Source organism: Mercurialis annua, linkage group LG7 (assembly GCF_937616625.2).
Source record: "Mercurialis annua linkage group LG7, ddMerAnnu1.2, whole genome shotgun sequence".
Taxonomy (NCBI): Eukaryota; Viridiplantae; Streptophyta; class Magnoliopsida; order Malpighiales; family Euphorbiaceae; genus Mercurialis; species Mercurialis annua.
In genome coordinates, this window is record NC_065576.1 from 35,125,078 (window position 1) to 35,143,141 (window position 18,064).

Sequence of the window (18,064 nt, forward strand, 5' to 3'; positions counted from 1 at the left end):
GTTGAACATTCATTATTGTTCTAACTGTCTCATTATGCATCTTGCCCTTGACTGAACCAATATCCAAAATTATGCATGTATTGACCGTTACCCATAACTATAACTCCACTATCAACTCAGTTGTAGTCGGAAAACCAATTAAAATTGGCACATATGTGATATGAACAACCTGAATCTGCATAAATTTTGGATAAAAAATAGTTATGCTGTAATTTAAGCCTAGACTGGTTCTCTGACCCGATTTGCCTATAACTGCTAGCACTTGGTCCTCATCTAACTATTTCCAAATAATTTACTTATGAGTGATCTAAAAATGACACTGTTCCAAACTACAAACATTGTAATCCATCTTGTGTCTAAGATTGCTACTTATTCAAAATAAAATCTATTTTGCAATGTCATGATATTATCAAAATCTGACTATGCCGAAACGAACTCTCCATTCAATAAACTCTTAAAAGCAATTTTTAGATTCAAATCACTAATAGAATTTCATGAGAGTATAAAGAGATTACCTCAATCATTCATCTTATAAAAGCTCTACAACATCCTGAAATAGTATGTTTAGAAAAGTCATACCTTTCTTCTTTGTAGTTTAAAGTGACATATGCATCTCCATCACAAAAATCTCCTTAAGAATTTTAATACCCAAGTCTGTCTTCAATTACGACTTTCGGCACTTCCAAAATTTGGTTTCTCTATCTCCAAAAAAATCTTCTTGGTGTCAAGTGATTGCGCCTTGCGAAATCCTCCAAATAATTTTTTTGTCATAATAATCATAATCCAAAATTAAATCGGAAAACCAAGTTTTGATACCAATTGTTGTAATATTGATACCGATTGTTGAATCTTTAGTACCAATTGTCGTGACCGGTTCTTGACCGGATTATTATGCGCAGCGGAATAAAAACCATTCAGCAGGTATTTAATTATGGATTTGATCAACAAACAATAATATAGCAAAATAACACTACTAAAAAACACTGTTTTAGCGACGGATTTTAGCGACGGACGCTAAATCCGTCGCTAAAACATCAAGATAGCGACGGATTAAACGACGGAACGCAAAACTGTCGCTGTTGGTGTGAAAAAATGGGGCGGGAAGGAGCCCGCCAAGTTAGCGACGGAATGTCCGTCGCTACTCCGTCGCCAATGTGGCGGGAGTTTGGCGGGAAGAGTTGCCGCCTGGTTTTTTGGTCAATTTTAGCAACGGATAATCTTATCCGTCGCTAACGTTGAGCTGTACTAAAACGCACCGTTTCAGCCTCATTTTTAGCGACGGAGTTTTGACGATCCGTCGCTAACTTGTGAAGCTGAAACGCTTCGTTTCATTTAATTGATTTTAGCGACGGATTTAATAATCCGTCGCTAAAATCAATTAAAATCCACGAGCAGAACCCTTCTTCCTCACTTTCTGTTTCTGTTCTTATTCTTCAAAACCGCCGTTTCTCCTTCTCCGGTCCAAATTTCCGCCGTCAGTTCACCGTGGTATCACCGTCGGTAGGCTCTATTTCACCCTTTAATCTCCATTAACGTCTTTTTATTGTATTTATTTGTTTTTTTTGTTGTTAGATTGATTATAATTCGCTGCCCTCATCCTTCATCGTCCTCCGCCGCCGTGAATCCGCCTCTGCCGTCTACATTCCGCCCCCGCTGTCCAGTTAAAGGTTAGGGTTTTGAAAATATAATTTTTATTTATTTTCAGTTTATATTAATTAAATTGTTAATATAAAGTAATAATTGTTAATTAGATTAATTTACTAATTGATTAGGTTAGGTAATTGTGTAGTTATTAATTCCGAATTAATTTAAATTAGGTTATTTATTTTAATTATTACATAAATTGTTTCATTTTAGGTTATTTATTTTAATTAGATTATTAGTTTACGTTACTTAGTTTAATTAGAATATAATTTTAGGTTATTTGTTCACTTTTGGTTATTTATTAATTTTTGATTTATAAAATCAGTTTATATTTATTAAAAATTAATTTCAAATTTTAGGTTAGATAAGATTAATAAAATGGTTCACTTTCAAACGTTTTTTTGAAATTAGTTTATTTTGTTAGGTTAACTAAAAAAAATTGGTTACGTTATATTTAATTAATATTTTGGATTATTTAATTTGCTAATTTTAACTTAATTGTTTATTTAGGGTAATATTTAAGTTAAGCTAACCCTAATTTAGGTTAATAAATTGTTTAGTTAGGATAATTGGTTAATTCTTTTGATTGGTTAATTAGTTAATTAAAATATCTAGTAGTGCTAATTTGATTAATTATTTTTGCAATAAGTGGGTTGTATTTTGGTTGGTACGAATTGTAATTTGCTTGCAGGCTTTCCCTGAAAAATGGGTGATGCTCATTTTTAGGGGAAGTGCTGCCCAAATTTTTCTAGAAATTTAACGTACTTAGTGCGTGATATATAGGTTTGATAGCCGTCAGTTGGTTGCAGCGGTCCGACATTCCTTATCGATCCTTTTTATCTGTTGCGGTTCTGCTCTCCAACAAGTAAGTACTGTTATTATTTTATTTTTTTCATTTATATTCAGTTAATTTATAAGCTCTTTAAACCTAAAATGACCTCGATTTTATTCCCACCGAATAAAATCGTAAACCTAGCCGTAGATTTCCCGTCCCGTGTGTTCAAGCGATTGAACGACACGGGATTGTACAGTTTGTAAAACTGGTCCTCCCGTAGCTCGGTCACGAAATTATATATGTCTAGTAGCGGTAGAAAAATATTCGGTTGTTTTCCAGCGTTTGTTCTCCGGGTGGATGTATAGTATATGTTTTGTAACGCTTATTCCTCGCGGAATATATAATTAGCGTTACACCACATATACTAAATATCGCACTGAAGGAGAACGACGCCGGAAGGCTGCCGAATATTTTCTCCGTTGCTAGGCATATATCGTGGCCGAGTTAAGGGGCGCTAGTTTTGCGAATGGGATAGGTCCATACCTTTAATGCAGTCAATTACATTGACTTTGCTATTTCCGAGCGAGAACTCCTCCTAATTATCCGTGCTACAGTAATGGATACAGACCGAAGTTGGATGTATAAGCGGCTGCAGGGCGGGTTGCTATACCCAGGTTTTGACGAGCGCGTGCAGGAATTTGTTAATTTTGCTTTACGTCATCCCGCGTGTATGAGTGGGCCCGATATTAAATGCCCATGTCCTAGGGCAAGATATAAAAATACGAGTTATCGAGACGTCGAAACAGTGAAGCTGCACATTCTGCAGAAAGGGTTTGTGGCAGATTATAAAGTCTGGGTTTTTCATGGGGAGGGAAATGTTTTAGATCCTCGTCCCGTTGCACAGATGCCGGAGGATGACATTGACATGGAAAATGAGGAGGAAGACGATTTCAGCTCTGTTCAGAGAATGGTTATCGATGCTGCTGGTCCAGAAGTAGTGTTCACGGAGGAGGAACCGAATAATGAAGCTAAACATTTTTATAATATGATGCGTGCAGCTGAAGAACCTGTATACCCCGGTAGTAGCAAACACTCTCCTTTGTCTGCGGCTGTTAAAATGTTGGACATCAAATGTCGACATAGTGGGTCAGTGGCTTTAGTAGATGATGTGACCGAATTTATACAAGAGCTGCTTCCAGAGGACAACAAGATGCCGAAGAACTTTGCCGAAATAAAGAAGATGGTTAGAGGTCTTGGGTTGCCGGTTGAAGTTATCGATTGCTGTTTACGCAACTGTATGATTTATTGGGGGTCAGACGCGGATTTAACGCGATGCAAAATTTGCGATCACGAACGGTGGAAACCGGCCCCTAACGGAAATTCTGCGAAAAGACGAGTTAACGTCCCATATAGGAAAATGTTTTATTTTCCTATAACTCCGAGATTGCAGAGGTTGTACGCTTCTAAAGCCACTGCCAAGCATATGACGTGGCACGCTGAACACGAAATGGTTGATGGAAAGATGTGTCACCCGTCAGATTCCCCGGCGTGGAAACATTTTAGTGAATTGCATACAGAGTTTGCGGAAGAAATTCGAAATATCAGACTAGGCCTGTGTACTGATGGGTTTCAACCATTTGGGGCCTTCGGGCAGAATTATTCATCATGGCCAGTAATTTTGACACCTTACAATCTCCCTCCAGGAATGTGTATGAAAGATGAGTTCATGTTTTTAACTGTTATTGTCCCTGGGCCTCGAAATCCTAAACATCAAATGGATATTTTCCTGCAGCCGTTGATAGCTGAGCTAAACCAACTTTGGGAATTTGGAGTCCAGACATTCGACGTTCATAGGCGACAAAATTTTCAAATGAAAGCGGCACTGATGTGGACAATTAATGATTTTCCCGCTTATTCAATGTTGGCTGGCTGGAGCACATCTGGGAGACTGGCTTGCCCTCACTGCATGGAAAATACAGATGCTTTCACGCTGAAAGGGAGTAGAAAACAGTCGTGGTTTGACTGCCACGGAAAGTTCTTGCCTCGTGGTCACCCGTACCGTCGTAACACAACTCAATTCCGTAAAGGGAAAACCGTAAACAAAGAATTCGGACACCCGAAAACCGGAGAAGAATTGTTGGCAGAGTTGGACAGTCTGGGGTTTATGAAGGCATATGAATTTGGGGCTGAGAAAAATAATGCTGCGAAGTCGGAAAATTATGGTTGGAATAAAAAAAGTATTTTCTGGGATTTGCCGTATTGGAAAACAAATCTCATTCGTCACAATCTCGATGTCATGCACATTGAGAAAAACGTATTCGACAACATTTTCAATACGGTACTAAATGTTCCCGGGAAAACGAAAGACCATGCAAAATCTAGAGAAGAGTTGAATGACATATGTGATCGGCCTGAGTTAGCTAAAGATCCGGTTACTGGGAGATTTCCTAAGGCGATGTATGCTTTGGACAGGGACGGGAAAAAAGCTTTACTTGAGTGGATTAAGTTAATAAGGTTTCCAGATGGCTACGCGTCCAACTTGTCCAGATGTGTCGATACAATCGGTCTGAAAATGCATGGAATGAAAAGTCACGACTGCCACATTTTTATGCAAAGACTTCTGCCAATCGCTCTCCGTGAGCTATTACCGAAGGAAGTCTGGGAGCTTTTAACAGAGCTGAGTATCTTCTTTCGTGAGTTAACCTCCACGTCTCTAACAGAGATAGATCTAGATCGTATGAGGCTGGAAATCCCAAAGATACTGTGCAAGCTGGAACGTATTTTTCCGCCCAGCTTTTTTGACTCCATGGAACATCTACCCGTACATCTTCCGTACGAAGCTATGATGGCAGGTCCGGTTCAGTATCGCTGGATGTATCCATTTGAAAGGTAAAGTAATTGAATTTTCTCAATTCTGTGTAGCAGTATATATTTTGACATGTCATGTTCACTAACTGAGGAATGTGGAATCAGATATTTGAGAAAGCTGGAAAAAAAAGTCAGCAATAAAGGGAGGGTGGAAGGAAGCATCAGTAGCGGATACTTGAATGAAGAAACCGCAAAATTTGCAGCTTATTACTTTTCAGAAGGTGACCCAATGATACCTGAGCGGCCGCAAAGGAATGAAGTTTATGACATTGAAGTCGATGACGATGTGGACAGACTATCTATTTTCAAGCCGCACGGACAATCAGTGGGTGCTTGCCGCAAGAGATATCTTGAAGATTCTGAGATTGTTGCTGCTCGGACATATGTTCTGTTGAATTGTTCAGAAATTGAAAATTACAGAGAGTAAGCTTTAATACAGTTGTCAATGTCATATCCAATAATTATTCAGCTTGTAATAATTGTTTTCTTCTTAACTAAGGGTTTTCGAAGGCGAGTTGCGCAGAGAAAACCCTGAAATCACCATCTCTCAAATTGAAGCGAAGTTCGAGAGTCAATTTGCCTACTGGTTTCAACAATACGTAAGTATTTTACAAAATACTTTTCGATTCTTTCAATAAAAAGTTCTGATTTATATACACTTTTACGCTACAGGTGCAAGATCCAACTGTTTGTACTAATCCCTTTATTCTTAGTCTCGCTAAAGGACCTCTTAGATCAGTAAGAACATTTAAGGGGTACCGTGTAAACGGATTTAAGTTTCAGACTCAAGCTTATGGGGAGGAACAGCTTACTATGAATAGTGGAGTCTGCGTGAAGGGAACTCAATATGTCGACAGCGAAAATGACTTTTATGGAGTTCTGACAGACATAATTGAGCTGGAGTATCCGGCTCTTCCAATGAAGACGACTGTCTTATTTAAATGCGAGTGGTTCGACCCAGCACGAAATTCTGGCACAATTAGTAACAAAAAATACAACATGGTGGATATTAATAACAGAAGGAGATACAATAAGTATGAACCATTCATCTTAGCCGAACAGGCCGACCAGGTTCATTACCTGCCATATCCTAGTAAAAGAAGGGATAAATTAAATTGGTGGGCAGTTTGCAGGACAAAGGCAAGATCTGAACTTGACATGCCCGAGGGGATTATCCCGGCTTTTCAAGACGTGATAGAAGAAAATCCTCTCATTGTTGCAACGGACGACAATTCGACATATTTAGCTGATGACAACGGAGAAGCTGAAGAAGATGCGTTGTTCGTGCCTCCTGATGAAACAGAATCTGACTTTATCGCATCCTCATCAGATGAAGATGAAATTGAAGAACTTTAGTAGCTTAGAGTATTTTATGTATTAGCATGTTTCTTAATTATAATTATGTTTTATAATTATTTATTCAAGTGTACTATTTTAAATTGAATTCATATTTCTTAGTTATATGTTTCACGTATGTTATATGTTTCACGTATGTAGTTTTATAATGTGTTGTTTAGTTTTGGAACAATTAACTTGACAATTAGTGCAGGTATGAGGGGTCGAGGCTCAGGCGGAGGCTCAGGCCGAGGATCAGGCCGAGGACGGGGGGACCCTACCGAGCCCGTTGAGGAGCAGCATCGTGAGGAGGCTGGAGGACCTGTTCAGCCTTTGCAGGAGCGTGAGGCAGGCGAGCCCCCGGCCATTTTGGACAACCAGGGTAGGGCGATGGTTCGTCCGGACCCTAGCAGGTATGATTAAAGTTTTTTTAATTTTTTTGATTTTTAGTATGGAATTAATATGTATGTAAAGTAAATTATGCTTATTATATCACAGGACAATGTTGCTGGACTCTGGGCCTGTTTCTCGGGCTATCCGGGATATTTTCAGGCAGTGCTGGTTCGAGACTGGATTAGCATGGCGCTTTCTGACAGCGGACCAGAGGGAGTTCTATTTTCAGGAATTTCAGGTAATTAAATTTAAAATTTAATATATTTAAGTTTTGGTATTTGTGAAAATTCTAACTCAAAGCTCATGTTATTACTGTTTGCAGAAGAAGTTCTGGTGGGATGACTCTGCGTACAGCGAGGAGGTAATCAGACGGGTCTTCATGACCCATGCAGCCACCCGGTACAAAGACAACATCCACAAGATGAGGAAAATGCAAAAGAAGCATACATCTGTGAATCAGGAGATCTGGGAAGCCTGGAATGCATTTTGGGACACAGAGAAGGAGAAAAAGAAGTCAGAGACAACTCGGGCAAACCGGATGAGTGAGCCTGCGGGCCCCGGTTCTGGTCCTGTCCGCCATACCGGAGGATCTCGCTCTGCTATCAAGCATATGGATGTGATGGTTTGTTTCTAATCAGTAATTAAATTACTTAAATAACGTATTTGTTTTATTTTAATACTTAATAAATCTGTATTTTTCTGATAGGCTAAGGAGCTCGGCCGGAAGCCGAGTGCGACAGAGCTGTACAGTCGCCTTCATAAAACGAAGGCTGAGAAGAAACCAGTCGACAAGAGGGCTCAGGATATGACTGTAAGTCCTTATCACATTAAAATTCTATAAGTTGTGTATATAGGCTTAAGTGTTGAATATATTATATATGAAGTGTTAAACTGTATAGGCTTAACGTTTGTGTAATTAGAACTTAATATATTTGGTTGGTTGGGTTATATATTGTAATTTGCTGTAATTTGCTTGCAGGACTTCCCTGAAAAATGGGTGATGTTCATATTACAGAGGAAATGCTGCCGAAATTTCCTGAATAATTAGAATTATTAATAAAGTGTTATGTTTTTTTATTTGTTATAAAACTAAACTGATATGTTTTGTAATTGTTTTGTACGTAGGACGCCATCGCTGAGAGGCTTGCTGCTGCGACACAGTCGCCGACCGGAGAGGGGAGCACCTCGAGTCCTGTGGATGAGACGCAGATATTTATGGATATCGAGGGCGTCAACAAGAAGCATCGGGTGTACGGCCTGGGTTCGGCTACCAGCAGATATGTAGGCCCGAGTATCAGATCGCAGAGAGGCAGCTCTTCACGGACATCACAGCAGACGGATGAGGAGGTCGAGCGCCGTGTGCAGGCCGGCATCCAGGAGGGCCTGCGGCAGGTTGAGCAGCGGTTGGCGGCGCAGCAGGCCAGCATGGCACAGATGATACGTGATGAGATTGCACGGATGATGCCGAATCTCCCACCAGAGTATCAGCCACAATTTCCCCCTCCTCCGCCAGACGGTGGCGATACTACAGATTTGTAGTTTCCTGTTTATTTTATTTTCTAAAATATATTATGTACGATGTTTTTTTTCAGACAACGTTTTATGTATACTTTGATATTTTATTTTATATATATATACTTTTATTCAGTTTCAAATAGGTGTAATCTAAAATAAAATTTAATTACTGTATTTAGCAGGTTTTAAACATCAGCGAAACACAAAAACAACAGAAAACGGCAGAAATTTGCCAAAATAATACAAAATTGGCGACGGAATTGTCAGGTTTAGCGACGGATATTTCCGTCGCTAACCGGTCACAGTGAGACGAACTGTGACCGGTTAGCGACGGATATGTCCGTCGCTAAACCTGACAATTTAGCGACGGATAATCCGTCGCTACTATATCTATATCCGTCGCCAATTAGTCTCAGAATTCGTCTCCAAATGAGACTAATTGGCGACGGATTGGCAAATTTAGCGACGGAAATTCCGTCGCTAACTTTGCCACGGATTGAAAATGTTGGTCGCTACTTGTTTAGCGACCAACATTGTGGCGACGGACTTAATCCGTCGCCATTCCGTCGCTAATCACCATTAGCGACGGAATTCAAGGGTTTAGCGACGGAATAGTCCGTCGCTAAACCACTGTTTTTTAGTAGTGTAAATAAATAACACAAGAGATTTACGTGGTTATGCATTAAAGCGTACATCCACGGGCGAAAGAATCAAGCCATCCACAAAATTGGTGGAGAACCACCAAATAGAGAATATCTCTAGTAAATATGCTCTTAGAAGTAAAACCAACAAAGTGTTTAACTCTCTACAAGAAGTAAACCGAAAGGGTAAGAATTAACTTATGATTCTCACATCACACACACCCCCTTTACCCCTTATTCACATCAATGTCTACATTGTGTGTTCGGTTTTTAGTGTCTTTTAAAGGTGAACAAGGTATTGTATTTATAGGGAGTAAATAATATATATAGCATTATAAGTATTAATCAGAATTGGTTTTACACTTCCTAATTAGCCAATGATAATAAAGATATCCTTCTCCCAAATACTTTACTAATAGGAATCCTAATACAGATTAGAATTAGAATTCTAGGGATATTCCAACACGAGCTAAATCAGTTATGCTCTAAAGAACAGAACGCAAGTTGTGGTCTAATGAGCACAACCTCTGCTCATTGGAGCAGAAGCTTCATCTGCTCTACGGCAGATGTAGACTCTGCTCTTTGAGCAGAGAAGGCTCCATTGGAGCCGGCCAACTCTGCTTCCTGAGCGGAGTTGACGAAGGTGATTATAGGAACTGGCTATTTTAAATAAGCGGTTTCGATTGCCGAAATTGGCTGGAAATCCAATTTTTAAATAAGTAATTCTAGTTAGATTTTTATTAATTAGTGCAATCATCGAATTTGCGTAGACCCGGCGAGACGATTACCAATGGGACCCGAAACATGAAGAACGCGATAGCGCTTTGCTAATTCTCGAAGATTATGAATAGCAAGTGGTGAGTTTACAATTTACTTTTGTGTGTTATTAATAAAAACTATTTTTTTATGATTATTATTATTACAGATATATCGCATAAAGTATTATTATTTATAATGATTATTATTTTCATTGAATGTTTATTCTTTATAAAAAAAACTAGTATAGTGATCCGAGGAAACGAGCTATCTATTGGGTGTCAATAGGACTGTGTGATCACTGGTACCGTTAGAAGTCTTAGACGTCTATATATGTATTTGATATGAATCAGTATGACTTTGATTGTGAAGGATTAAGGGGGATTTTACTTGATAGATACAAGGTTAACTCGGTGGAACTATCTCGAGACCTGTATCTAGTGAGTTAATTCGGTGGAACTATCTCGGGACTCACACCTTGGGATTAAGCAGTGGCATGAGCTAACTCGGTCGAACTATCTCGGGACTATGCCATATGGTATTGGTTAACTCGGTTGAACTATCTCGGGATTATACCACTTGGATTGAATTGATTTGATATAACACGATGAGAATAAGATTTATATGTAAAAGTATTTTAAGTAGTTAAATTACGGTTTAAGATTAAGATTTCAATCGGATCTAATACTTGATATATATTATGTTCATATATGTAAATCTTTTGTTTTAAATGCGATGTTATTTTATATAACGCAATTAGTAACGTGTAAACTCACTCAGTGTTGTCTGACCCCCCCCCCCAATAGTGTTTTATTTCAGGTGATAGTATTTTGAAGAAAGGGACTTTCATTCTTGTTCCGGAAGTCTGCAATACTCGAAGTATGTATTGAAGTACGCTTCAATTTGTAGAGCTGCAGTAATCAGTGGATGTCAGCCTATATTTGGTTGTTTGTATCAAACGAGGTCCAGTTGTTAACTCTGATTTTATGAAATATACATACACAATTTATAAAACTATGTTTTTATCCATTTGATTTATTTACCAAATGCCTAGGAATGGATTTGGTCATTGTTTATGAATTTATATAATTGGAAACAGAGCAATGTTGGATATGAGATATCGCTTTGTAAGACCCTGGTTTCTAAGATCGTTTTGCATCGGTTTGCAGAAAGTAAATATGATATTTTGATATCTATAATTGCAGTTTTTAAAGAAGTTTTTCCAAATCGTTTTATGCAATATTAGATGTTTGATTTGCGAAAAAAAATCTACTCAATTTTAGGCTTGCTGCGGGTTTCGAAGCTACCACTCTACGTCCCTAGCGCCGGTCTCAACCCTTGATTTTGGGTCGTGACAAAGGGGGTATCAGAGCAGTTGGTCCAGGATACCACTGCTTTGTGTGTAAGTCTACCTAGGAACTACTGCAGCACATAAGATTCGAGTCGTGTCTTGATCAGTTTTTGTTTGATTTTAAACATTTCACTCTCTTCCTTATGATCTGAGTCTGTTCGTACGATTGATAGGATTGTTTGGCGATATGCGTATGCAAAGGTATTCCGCTTACGCAAGAATTATCGGCTTATGATATGATTGTAATGTATTATCGCGTATGAAATATATAATCAACATCTATACAACTCGATAACGAGGCTAGTTTACCAAGCATCGTACGGTATGAAAATGCAATCGAAGTCATACGATAAAGGCACCAATGGATGATCGATAGAGCGGCGTGGATTCAGAGTTTAAGGTTTAGAGAACTTACAAAGTTAAAGCGTTATGATTTATAAAGATTACTTGTTTACACAATTCGAAAGTATAGCTGTGCCTAGACCCGATATAGTAATGTATTATTGCCACGACATAAATACAATTACATCACTATAAACACATAATATGGAAAAGAATAAGAAATGGATTCATACATTACTAGGACATGCATCATATGCATTTTGCTCAGACAAAAGGTAAGTTGTGACAACTCTTTGGGGATGAGAGACGTCATCACCGTAGTGCACAATTATGCTAACGTTTAAAGGATTTGAACGTGAATTTTATAAGGGAGTCAGTTTCTTTGAAATTCAAAGATTGTTGAAATGTTTTCAAACATGTTTGTTTAACGTAAGTATACCTAGACCGGAACTCTGTAACGAAGGTAAAATGCTCGAGATCAAGCTACAAGCAACTCTCGAAGGTACGACGAACGTGTACAAGAGCGCGAGCTTACGACTCATACCTTGAAAGATACAAAGTTACTTGTAGTTCTACGATATATTATGAGATTAGAATAATAAGGTATACGTGAATAGCGAGGTGTAATCGCTTGAACGATGAACTAGGATATCCCTATCCTTAAACGAAGTGATTAGGACACCATGCTATAAGACAACATGAGTACGAAAGATGATACTTGAACATGGTAATCAACTCATAGCTTAAACATTAGAGATGGAAGATAGTCTCTATGAATGGATGACACAGGTTTTACGCGATATCAGAAGATCGTCAAATTGGTAAAACAAATATATCTTTTAATTGAACTGTTGGATCGGTTTAACATTGGAATATGATGTTCCTAAGACAGTTGTTTAGGAGTTAACCGTTCTGATCGTCGAACAGAGAACTAAGCGGTAATATTGTTATAAGAACGTTGATGGGAGGTTTATATAAATGATCAAAATAGAAGACGAACTGCGAGAGTATAAGATATATAAAGATTATGAACATAGGAGATGTATAAGATGTGTGGTGTGAAGTATACGTTCAACGAAGTTAAGAATTGATTGCATAAGTTGCATGGAGTATGTTAAGAAGCTACCAGTTCAGTAGTATGCTATGCGGTTAGGACATTCTGACCGACAGACTAAATAATAAGTACATGTATACGGAATGTATACAAAGTATGAGACCACATAATTCGAAGGTGAATGGCACGGAGTAAAAAGCTTAGTACATTAGTTATGGGATGTCGACGATGATCCTTAAGTAAGGACGCAGACGATGATTACCACAAGATAAGATACATGAGATGATGAAGATCATGTCAAATATATAAAGGCTCATATATTGGAAAATAAAGAAATTAGAATAAGTTAACGCTTAAGAAATGCAACGTATTAAGAACGACGATATTCAGATAAGGAATTTTACGATAACAAGGGGGATAACTTAACGCAAGTAAGAATGTGAAGCAAGCGCTAAATGAAGGAAAGTTGAGTTATGATAGGATTTAAAGAGAGAGAAATATATAAAAATTACAAAAGATGCAAGGACCCTAAATTATGATGAGAGACGCAATAAAGAATGAGAAAAGAACTACGATGGATTAAATAGGCAGGCAGAGAAAAACCGCTCATTCGATGTAACCGAATAAGTAAATTGCAAAGGTACTTAAAAGATGAATTGAAAAAGGAGAGAATGAATAGTTAAGGATGTGATATCGAGGGTAAAGTTGTGGTTCAAGGACTTTGATCAACGTCCAAAGTATACCGATCTGAAAACAAAAACGAAGACATCGTACCAGTAGACGAATTGATGAGTTCACTATTATGTAACTTCAAGGTTAATAAGTACACCGACTATACTTAACATAACAAATCGAAGGACGATATAAAATACTCTTGGATGATTGCCAAACGTCGACCTTTGATTAATCAAAGGTGACAAGAGGATATGTGACTTAGAGTGACAAAAGAGAAAATGACTGTAAAGGTCAAACTGGAATTTGGGATTAAAAGGTGACCCTTAAGGTCAAGGTTCGAGACATGGAATAAATGCGACCTTTAAAGGTCAACCATGGATGTGAAAAGAAAATGTGACTCGTGGTCATAAAAGAGGGTGACCCTGAAGATCAAAGAAATTGAGCCTTGTGGGATGATATGGTAAATAGACTTTACCTAATCGAAACTGGATAATTTTTGAAAGCATAGAGTTATGAAAAAGGTGTTTTTGAAAAGTCGTTAGGTTCGGCCTAAAAAGGGATGGATTTGAAAACTGGGTAAAATTTGTTCGGTTTGGCCTAAGACTGGATAAAAACTAAGATATTGAAAATCTTGATTAAAAACTAAATAGGGATTTTTGGAAATCAAGATTAAAAACTGGAAGTTCAGGTTTGTTTGAATTAGAAACTGGATGTTTGAAAACTATGATTTGGATTTGTTTTGAAAAGGGTGATTTTGAAAATGTTGGGTTTCGAAAAAGATAAGCTATGGGCCCTTACATTGATATGCCTCGATACAAACATTATATTGGATATTTCCATAGAGGGAAATGACTAGGTTAGAATTCATGTGGGCTGGGTCAAAAGGGTATGGTAGTAACCAGTTTAAGTTCCCAGAACAAATATATCTTTGATGGATTTCCTCAATCATGAGTACGAGCGATAGAAGTACGAGGCTGTGAGTGATGCTACTCTGTATAAGACGCTCCATGTAATACCCTAAATATATTTAGAATAATTAAGTCGTGCCACGTGTCGTGAATACTGATAAATAAAATAAAATGGATTTAATTTAATTGTATCGGGAATTTGGAATAACTTTTTATTAAACGGATTATAGGGATTTAAGGAAATAACTTCAAAAATTAATATAAAATAAATTATAAATCCCGTAATGGAATTTATTTCGTCAAGGTCCGCGAAATATTTTATAGTGTTTGTGGTAAAAGTTTCGAGTCAATCGGAGACCTTTTAAAATTTGGACTCGAATAAGTTTTGGACTAAATTACAACTTTTGAAAAGTTTCAAGGACCAAAGTGCAATTTAACTGTTATATATATAAACCTTCATCAGTAAGAATGAAGGATCCAGAGCCTTCATTCTCTTTTCTTTCATTTCATTTCGACGATCTTTTACATTTTCTCGTTCTATCTTCGTTTCTCGTCCATTTTCGACGTCATATAGCTCGAATTGATCGTATTTCAGTGCCGAATTACGATCCAGCGAGGCAAGAAGCAGCTGGACCAGGAGCTCGGGAAGCTTGACGTTTCTGAGCACCGAAGTATTTTTGGATGAGCGTTTTCTGTGAGTTTATATGAATTTACTTTTAAAGTATTTACACAAGCAAATATTTTATATCGCTCTACGTTTGATTTGAATATTTTTAATGCGAATTCTTTATATGAATTGCATACATGTTGGTTTGAAACCAATATTGATCCGATGGAACGTGCTACCTATTGCGTGATCACCAGTTTTGATCTGATACAGCTGTAAACTTGATTATTAATATGAATTTCGAAGTTGGATATATATGAATGAGGATACGAGAGTGAACTCGGTTAAAGTAACCTGAACCCCGTATCTAGTGGGTTGGACCCACCACTTGGGATTAAGAGGCTGGTCGCGGCTGACGTGGTTGAGTTAATGTTACTCCCGGGCCGGACCATTTCGATCAGGTTGATTTGATTATATACGTTTGGCATGTTCGAGGATAGGGTTTCAATCGGATCTCTTACTTGGCTACATGTGATTTGAACGCTATTGCATTGTTTTGTGGTTTAGATGAATACTTATTAGTAAATATATGAACTCACTCAGTATATTCCCGTATACTGACCCCTCACAGCTTTCCCTTTCAGGTGAAAGAAGTTTTGAAGCAGCAGACTTCTATCCTTGATCCAGAAGTCTGATATTTTTGAAAGTATGTAAAGAAACAGTACTTTACTCTTAGAGCTGCACTGGATAGATGTTTTATATTTCAGTCTGTATCAACCGGTTTTCTGTAATATAACTCTGATGTTTTAAACATATGTATATAGTATATTTTTTGTGGCTGCCAGATGACATGTATAGCCTGGCATGTTTTCAGCATGACACGTGTTTATGACCGTCATGCATGATGTTTGATGTTTGCGAAAAATTATTTTACCTTTTTAGGCTTGCTACGGGTTTCGGAGCTACCACTCCCATTCCCTAGCGCCGTTCTCGACCCATGAGATTTGGATCGTGACAATGTTGGTATCAAAGCATGGTCCAGTTACCATTGCTTATATCGTTAAGATTAAACTCCTAGAAATCTACTGCAACACATAGGATTTGAGTCTTGTCTTTGTCACGTAATCATTTGATTTTCAAACTTTCAGATTTCCTCTAGGATGTGAGTCTGTCATAAGTGTGTTTATCGCATGTAATGAGATGCGCGTGGTATATGATTACGTGTTTGCCGATATGCGTTTATGTGGCTATGTAACGTTGTTTGTCTTGGTCAGGATGTCTGACCAACGAAAAGAAGCAGAACGAGTTGCCGCTACAGCACGAAATGTTATAGAAGGGGCACATGATGTACACCCAGAAGCTCAAGATGAGTCTTCTATTCATGGAGGAGGTGGAGGCCAAGAGGCCCATGCTCAGGCACCTGGAGTGCAGGCGCAAGTTCAACAACCAAACGTCGTAGGTTTTGACCTAAATCAGTTTCATACGGGAATTGCAGCTATGCAAGCCAATCTGGTTGAGGTGCAGGCTATGCATCGTGAACAACTACAGCAGCAACAGTTACGTAATATTGCTTTTACTGATCGAGACATCCTTTTGGCTTACATGCGCCTTAAGCCATCTAAGTTTGACGGCTCAGATGATGCTTTGGACTTCCTCGAAGAAGTAGAACGTGACGTTCGACGTTTACAAGCTAACGAGAGACAAACCATCATCATGGTGGAAATGTCTATGCGAGGACCCGCGAAAGACTAGTTTCAGCATCATATTCAGCAAACCATGGACACTATGGCTTGGGCTGAGTTTGTGAATCGCTACATAGAACATTTCTTACCGTTTGCGGTGACGAAGAGTTATCGTAACCAATGGCTAACCCTGAGTAGGGGAAATCGGTATATGCAAGAGTTTGTGACTGAGTTCACTAGAGTTAGTAGATTTGCACCCGATCTGACTGCAGATCTAGTCAGGGTGAATTCGAGGATTGTAGAGGGTTTAGGACCTGAATTTGTGAGTTTGACTTCTGATATAGGAAGAACTTTGATGCAACTAATTGAAAGCGCCAGGCAAATGGAAGTTTCTCTGATCCATTTTGGAAGGATTCCTGATCCTTCTAATATTGCGCCTATGAGGAGTAATACATTTCGTAGCGTACAGAGCGCACCTAGCCAGTCATATGTTGGGAGTTACTTTCGACCCATACCACGTCAGTAAGGACGCTAGAGGCCTCGACATGGATCTCGTGTTAGTGCATCAGGCACAGGATTTAGTGTCAGATCCATAAGTGATATGGGAGGCGGAGCCCCTATTTGCATGAATTGCAACAAGAGGCACTATGGAGTGTGTCGTAGCATTTCTGGAGCGTGTTTCAACTGTGGTCAACAGGGCCACTTTGCTAGAGATTGTCTGAGGCAGATGCCTCAAGGCTCCATGACTACAGTAGTACAACCATCTTACCATCAGCAGAGAACTACACATCCGGCAGTGTCGGGATATGATCAGACGAGAAGTACGTTTACTGGCCAGAGAGGCCATGGTTATGTGAATCGCGGAGGAAGAAATGGCGGAGGTCGCAGTACTGTTCACACTTCACAGGCTGGTGGAAGTCAGGCCAGGGTTTTTTCACTGAATCCTCAGGAGGCTCAGGCTTCCAATGCTGTTGTGCAAGGTACCTTTCTTATCGCTTCTCAAGACGCATTAGTTTTGTTTGATCCGGGTGCTACGCATTTATTTGTTTCGCCTAGCTTCGCTAGTAAGTTAAGAGTGTAACCGGAATATCTTAGGAATCCCTTGTCTGTAGCCACTCCAGTAGGAGACAGCGTGGAAGTTAGTATTGCTTATCCCTCTTGTCCTGTGAAGATTCAAGGACGAGATTTATTGGTTGACTTGATTTTTCTTGAGGTGTTAGTATTTGACGTCATACTAGGAATCGATTTGCTAGCTTAGCACTATGCCAATGTGGGTTGTCGAAAGAATACGGTAACTTCAACACGACTGGAATTGAAGTAGTTTCAATCCAGGGTAATAAGACGGAATCTTCCGCGAGTATTATTTCAGCTATTAAAGCTTGTCGTATGTTAAAGAAGGGATGTCAAGGATTTTTAGCCATAGTACGAGACGTGGAGAAAAAAAAGAATAAACTTAAACGGTATACTAGTGGTATCTGAATATCTAGACGTTTTTCAAGAGGAACTGCCTTGATTACC

General features: G+C 38.7%; 2 protein-coding genes across 3 annotated transcripts; both read left to right on the plus strand.

Annotated features, from left to right (window-relative positions):
• Positions 1-980: 980 nt before the first annotated feature.
• Positions 981-8,670, plus strand: LOC126655009 (uncharacterized). Of its 2 annotated transcripts, XM_050349016.2 has the most exons (8): positions 981-1,500; positions 1,573-1,667; positions 2,428-2,509; positions 6,837-7,035; positions 7,121-7,253; positions 7,338-7,637; positions 7,722-7,826; positions 8,141-8,670. In XM_050349016.2, the coding sequence occupies exons 4-8, from the start codon at positions 6,839-6,841 to the stop codon at positions 8,552-8,554; spliced, it is 1,149 nt and encodes a 382-aa protein (XP_050204973.1). In that variant the 5' UTR covers positions 981-1,500; positions 1,573-1,667; positions 2,428-2,509; positions 6,837-6,838; the 3' UTR covers positions 8,555-8,670. The 2 variants fall into 2 exon arrangements, with proteins under 2 accessions (XP_050204973.1, XP_055962469.1); XM_056106494.1 differs by having other exon boundaries at positions 981-1,667.
• LOC126657088 (uncharacterized) lies at positions 3,927-6,754 on the plus strand. Its single transcript, XM_050351713.1, has 6 exons — positions 3,927-4,273; positions 4,355-4,641; positions 4,786-5,182; positions 5,342-5,710; positions 5,787-5,886; positions 5,960-6,754. The coding sequence occupies exons 1-6, from the start codon at positions 3,927-3,929 to the stop codon at positions 6,641-6,643; spliced, it is 2,184 nt and encodes a 727-aa protein (XP_050207670.1). The 3' UTR covers positions 6,644-6,754.
• Positions 8,671-18,064: the final 9,394 nt, after the last annotated feature.

Coding starts and splice junctions, on each gene's coding strand:
- LOC126657088 (XM_050351713.1), top strand. CDS start 3,927: ATGGTTGATGGAAAGATGTGTCACCCGTCAGATTCCCCGGCGTGGAAA. Junction 5,183..5,341: donor CTGGAAATCCCAAAGATACT/GTGCAAGCTGGA, acceptor AATTCTGTGTAG/CAGTATATATTTTGACATGT. Junction 5,711..5,786: donor GAAATTGAAAATTACAGAGA/GTAAGCTTTAAT, acceptor TTCTTAACTAAG/GGTTTTCGAAGGCGAGTTGC.
- LOC126655009 (XM_056106494.1), top strand. CDS start 6,839: ATGAGGGGTCGAGGCTCAGGCGGAGGCTCAGGCCGAGGATCAGGCCGA. Junction 7,254..7,337: donor TCTATTTTCAGGAATTTCAG/GTAATTAAATTT, acceptor TACTGTTTGCAG/AAGAAGTTCTGGTGGGATGA. Junction 7,827..8,140: donor AGAGGGCTCAGGATATGACT/GTAAGTCCTTAT, acceptor TTTTGTACGTAG/GACGCCATCGCTGAGAGGCT.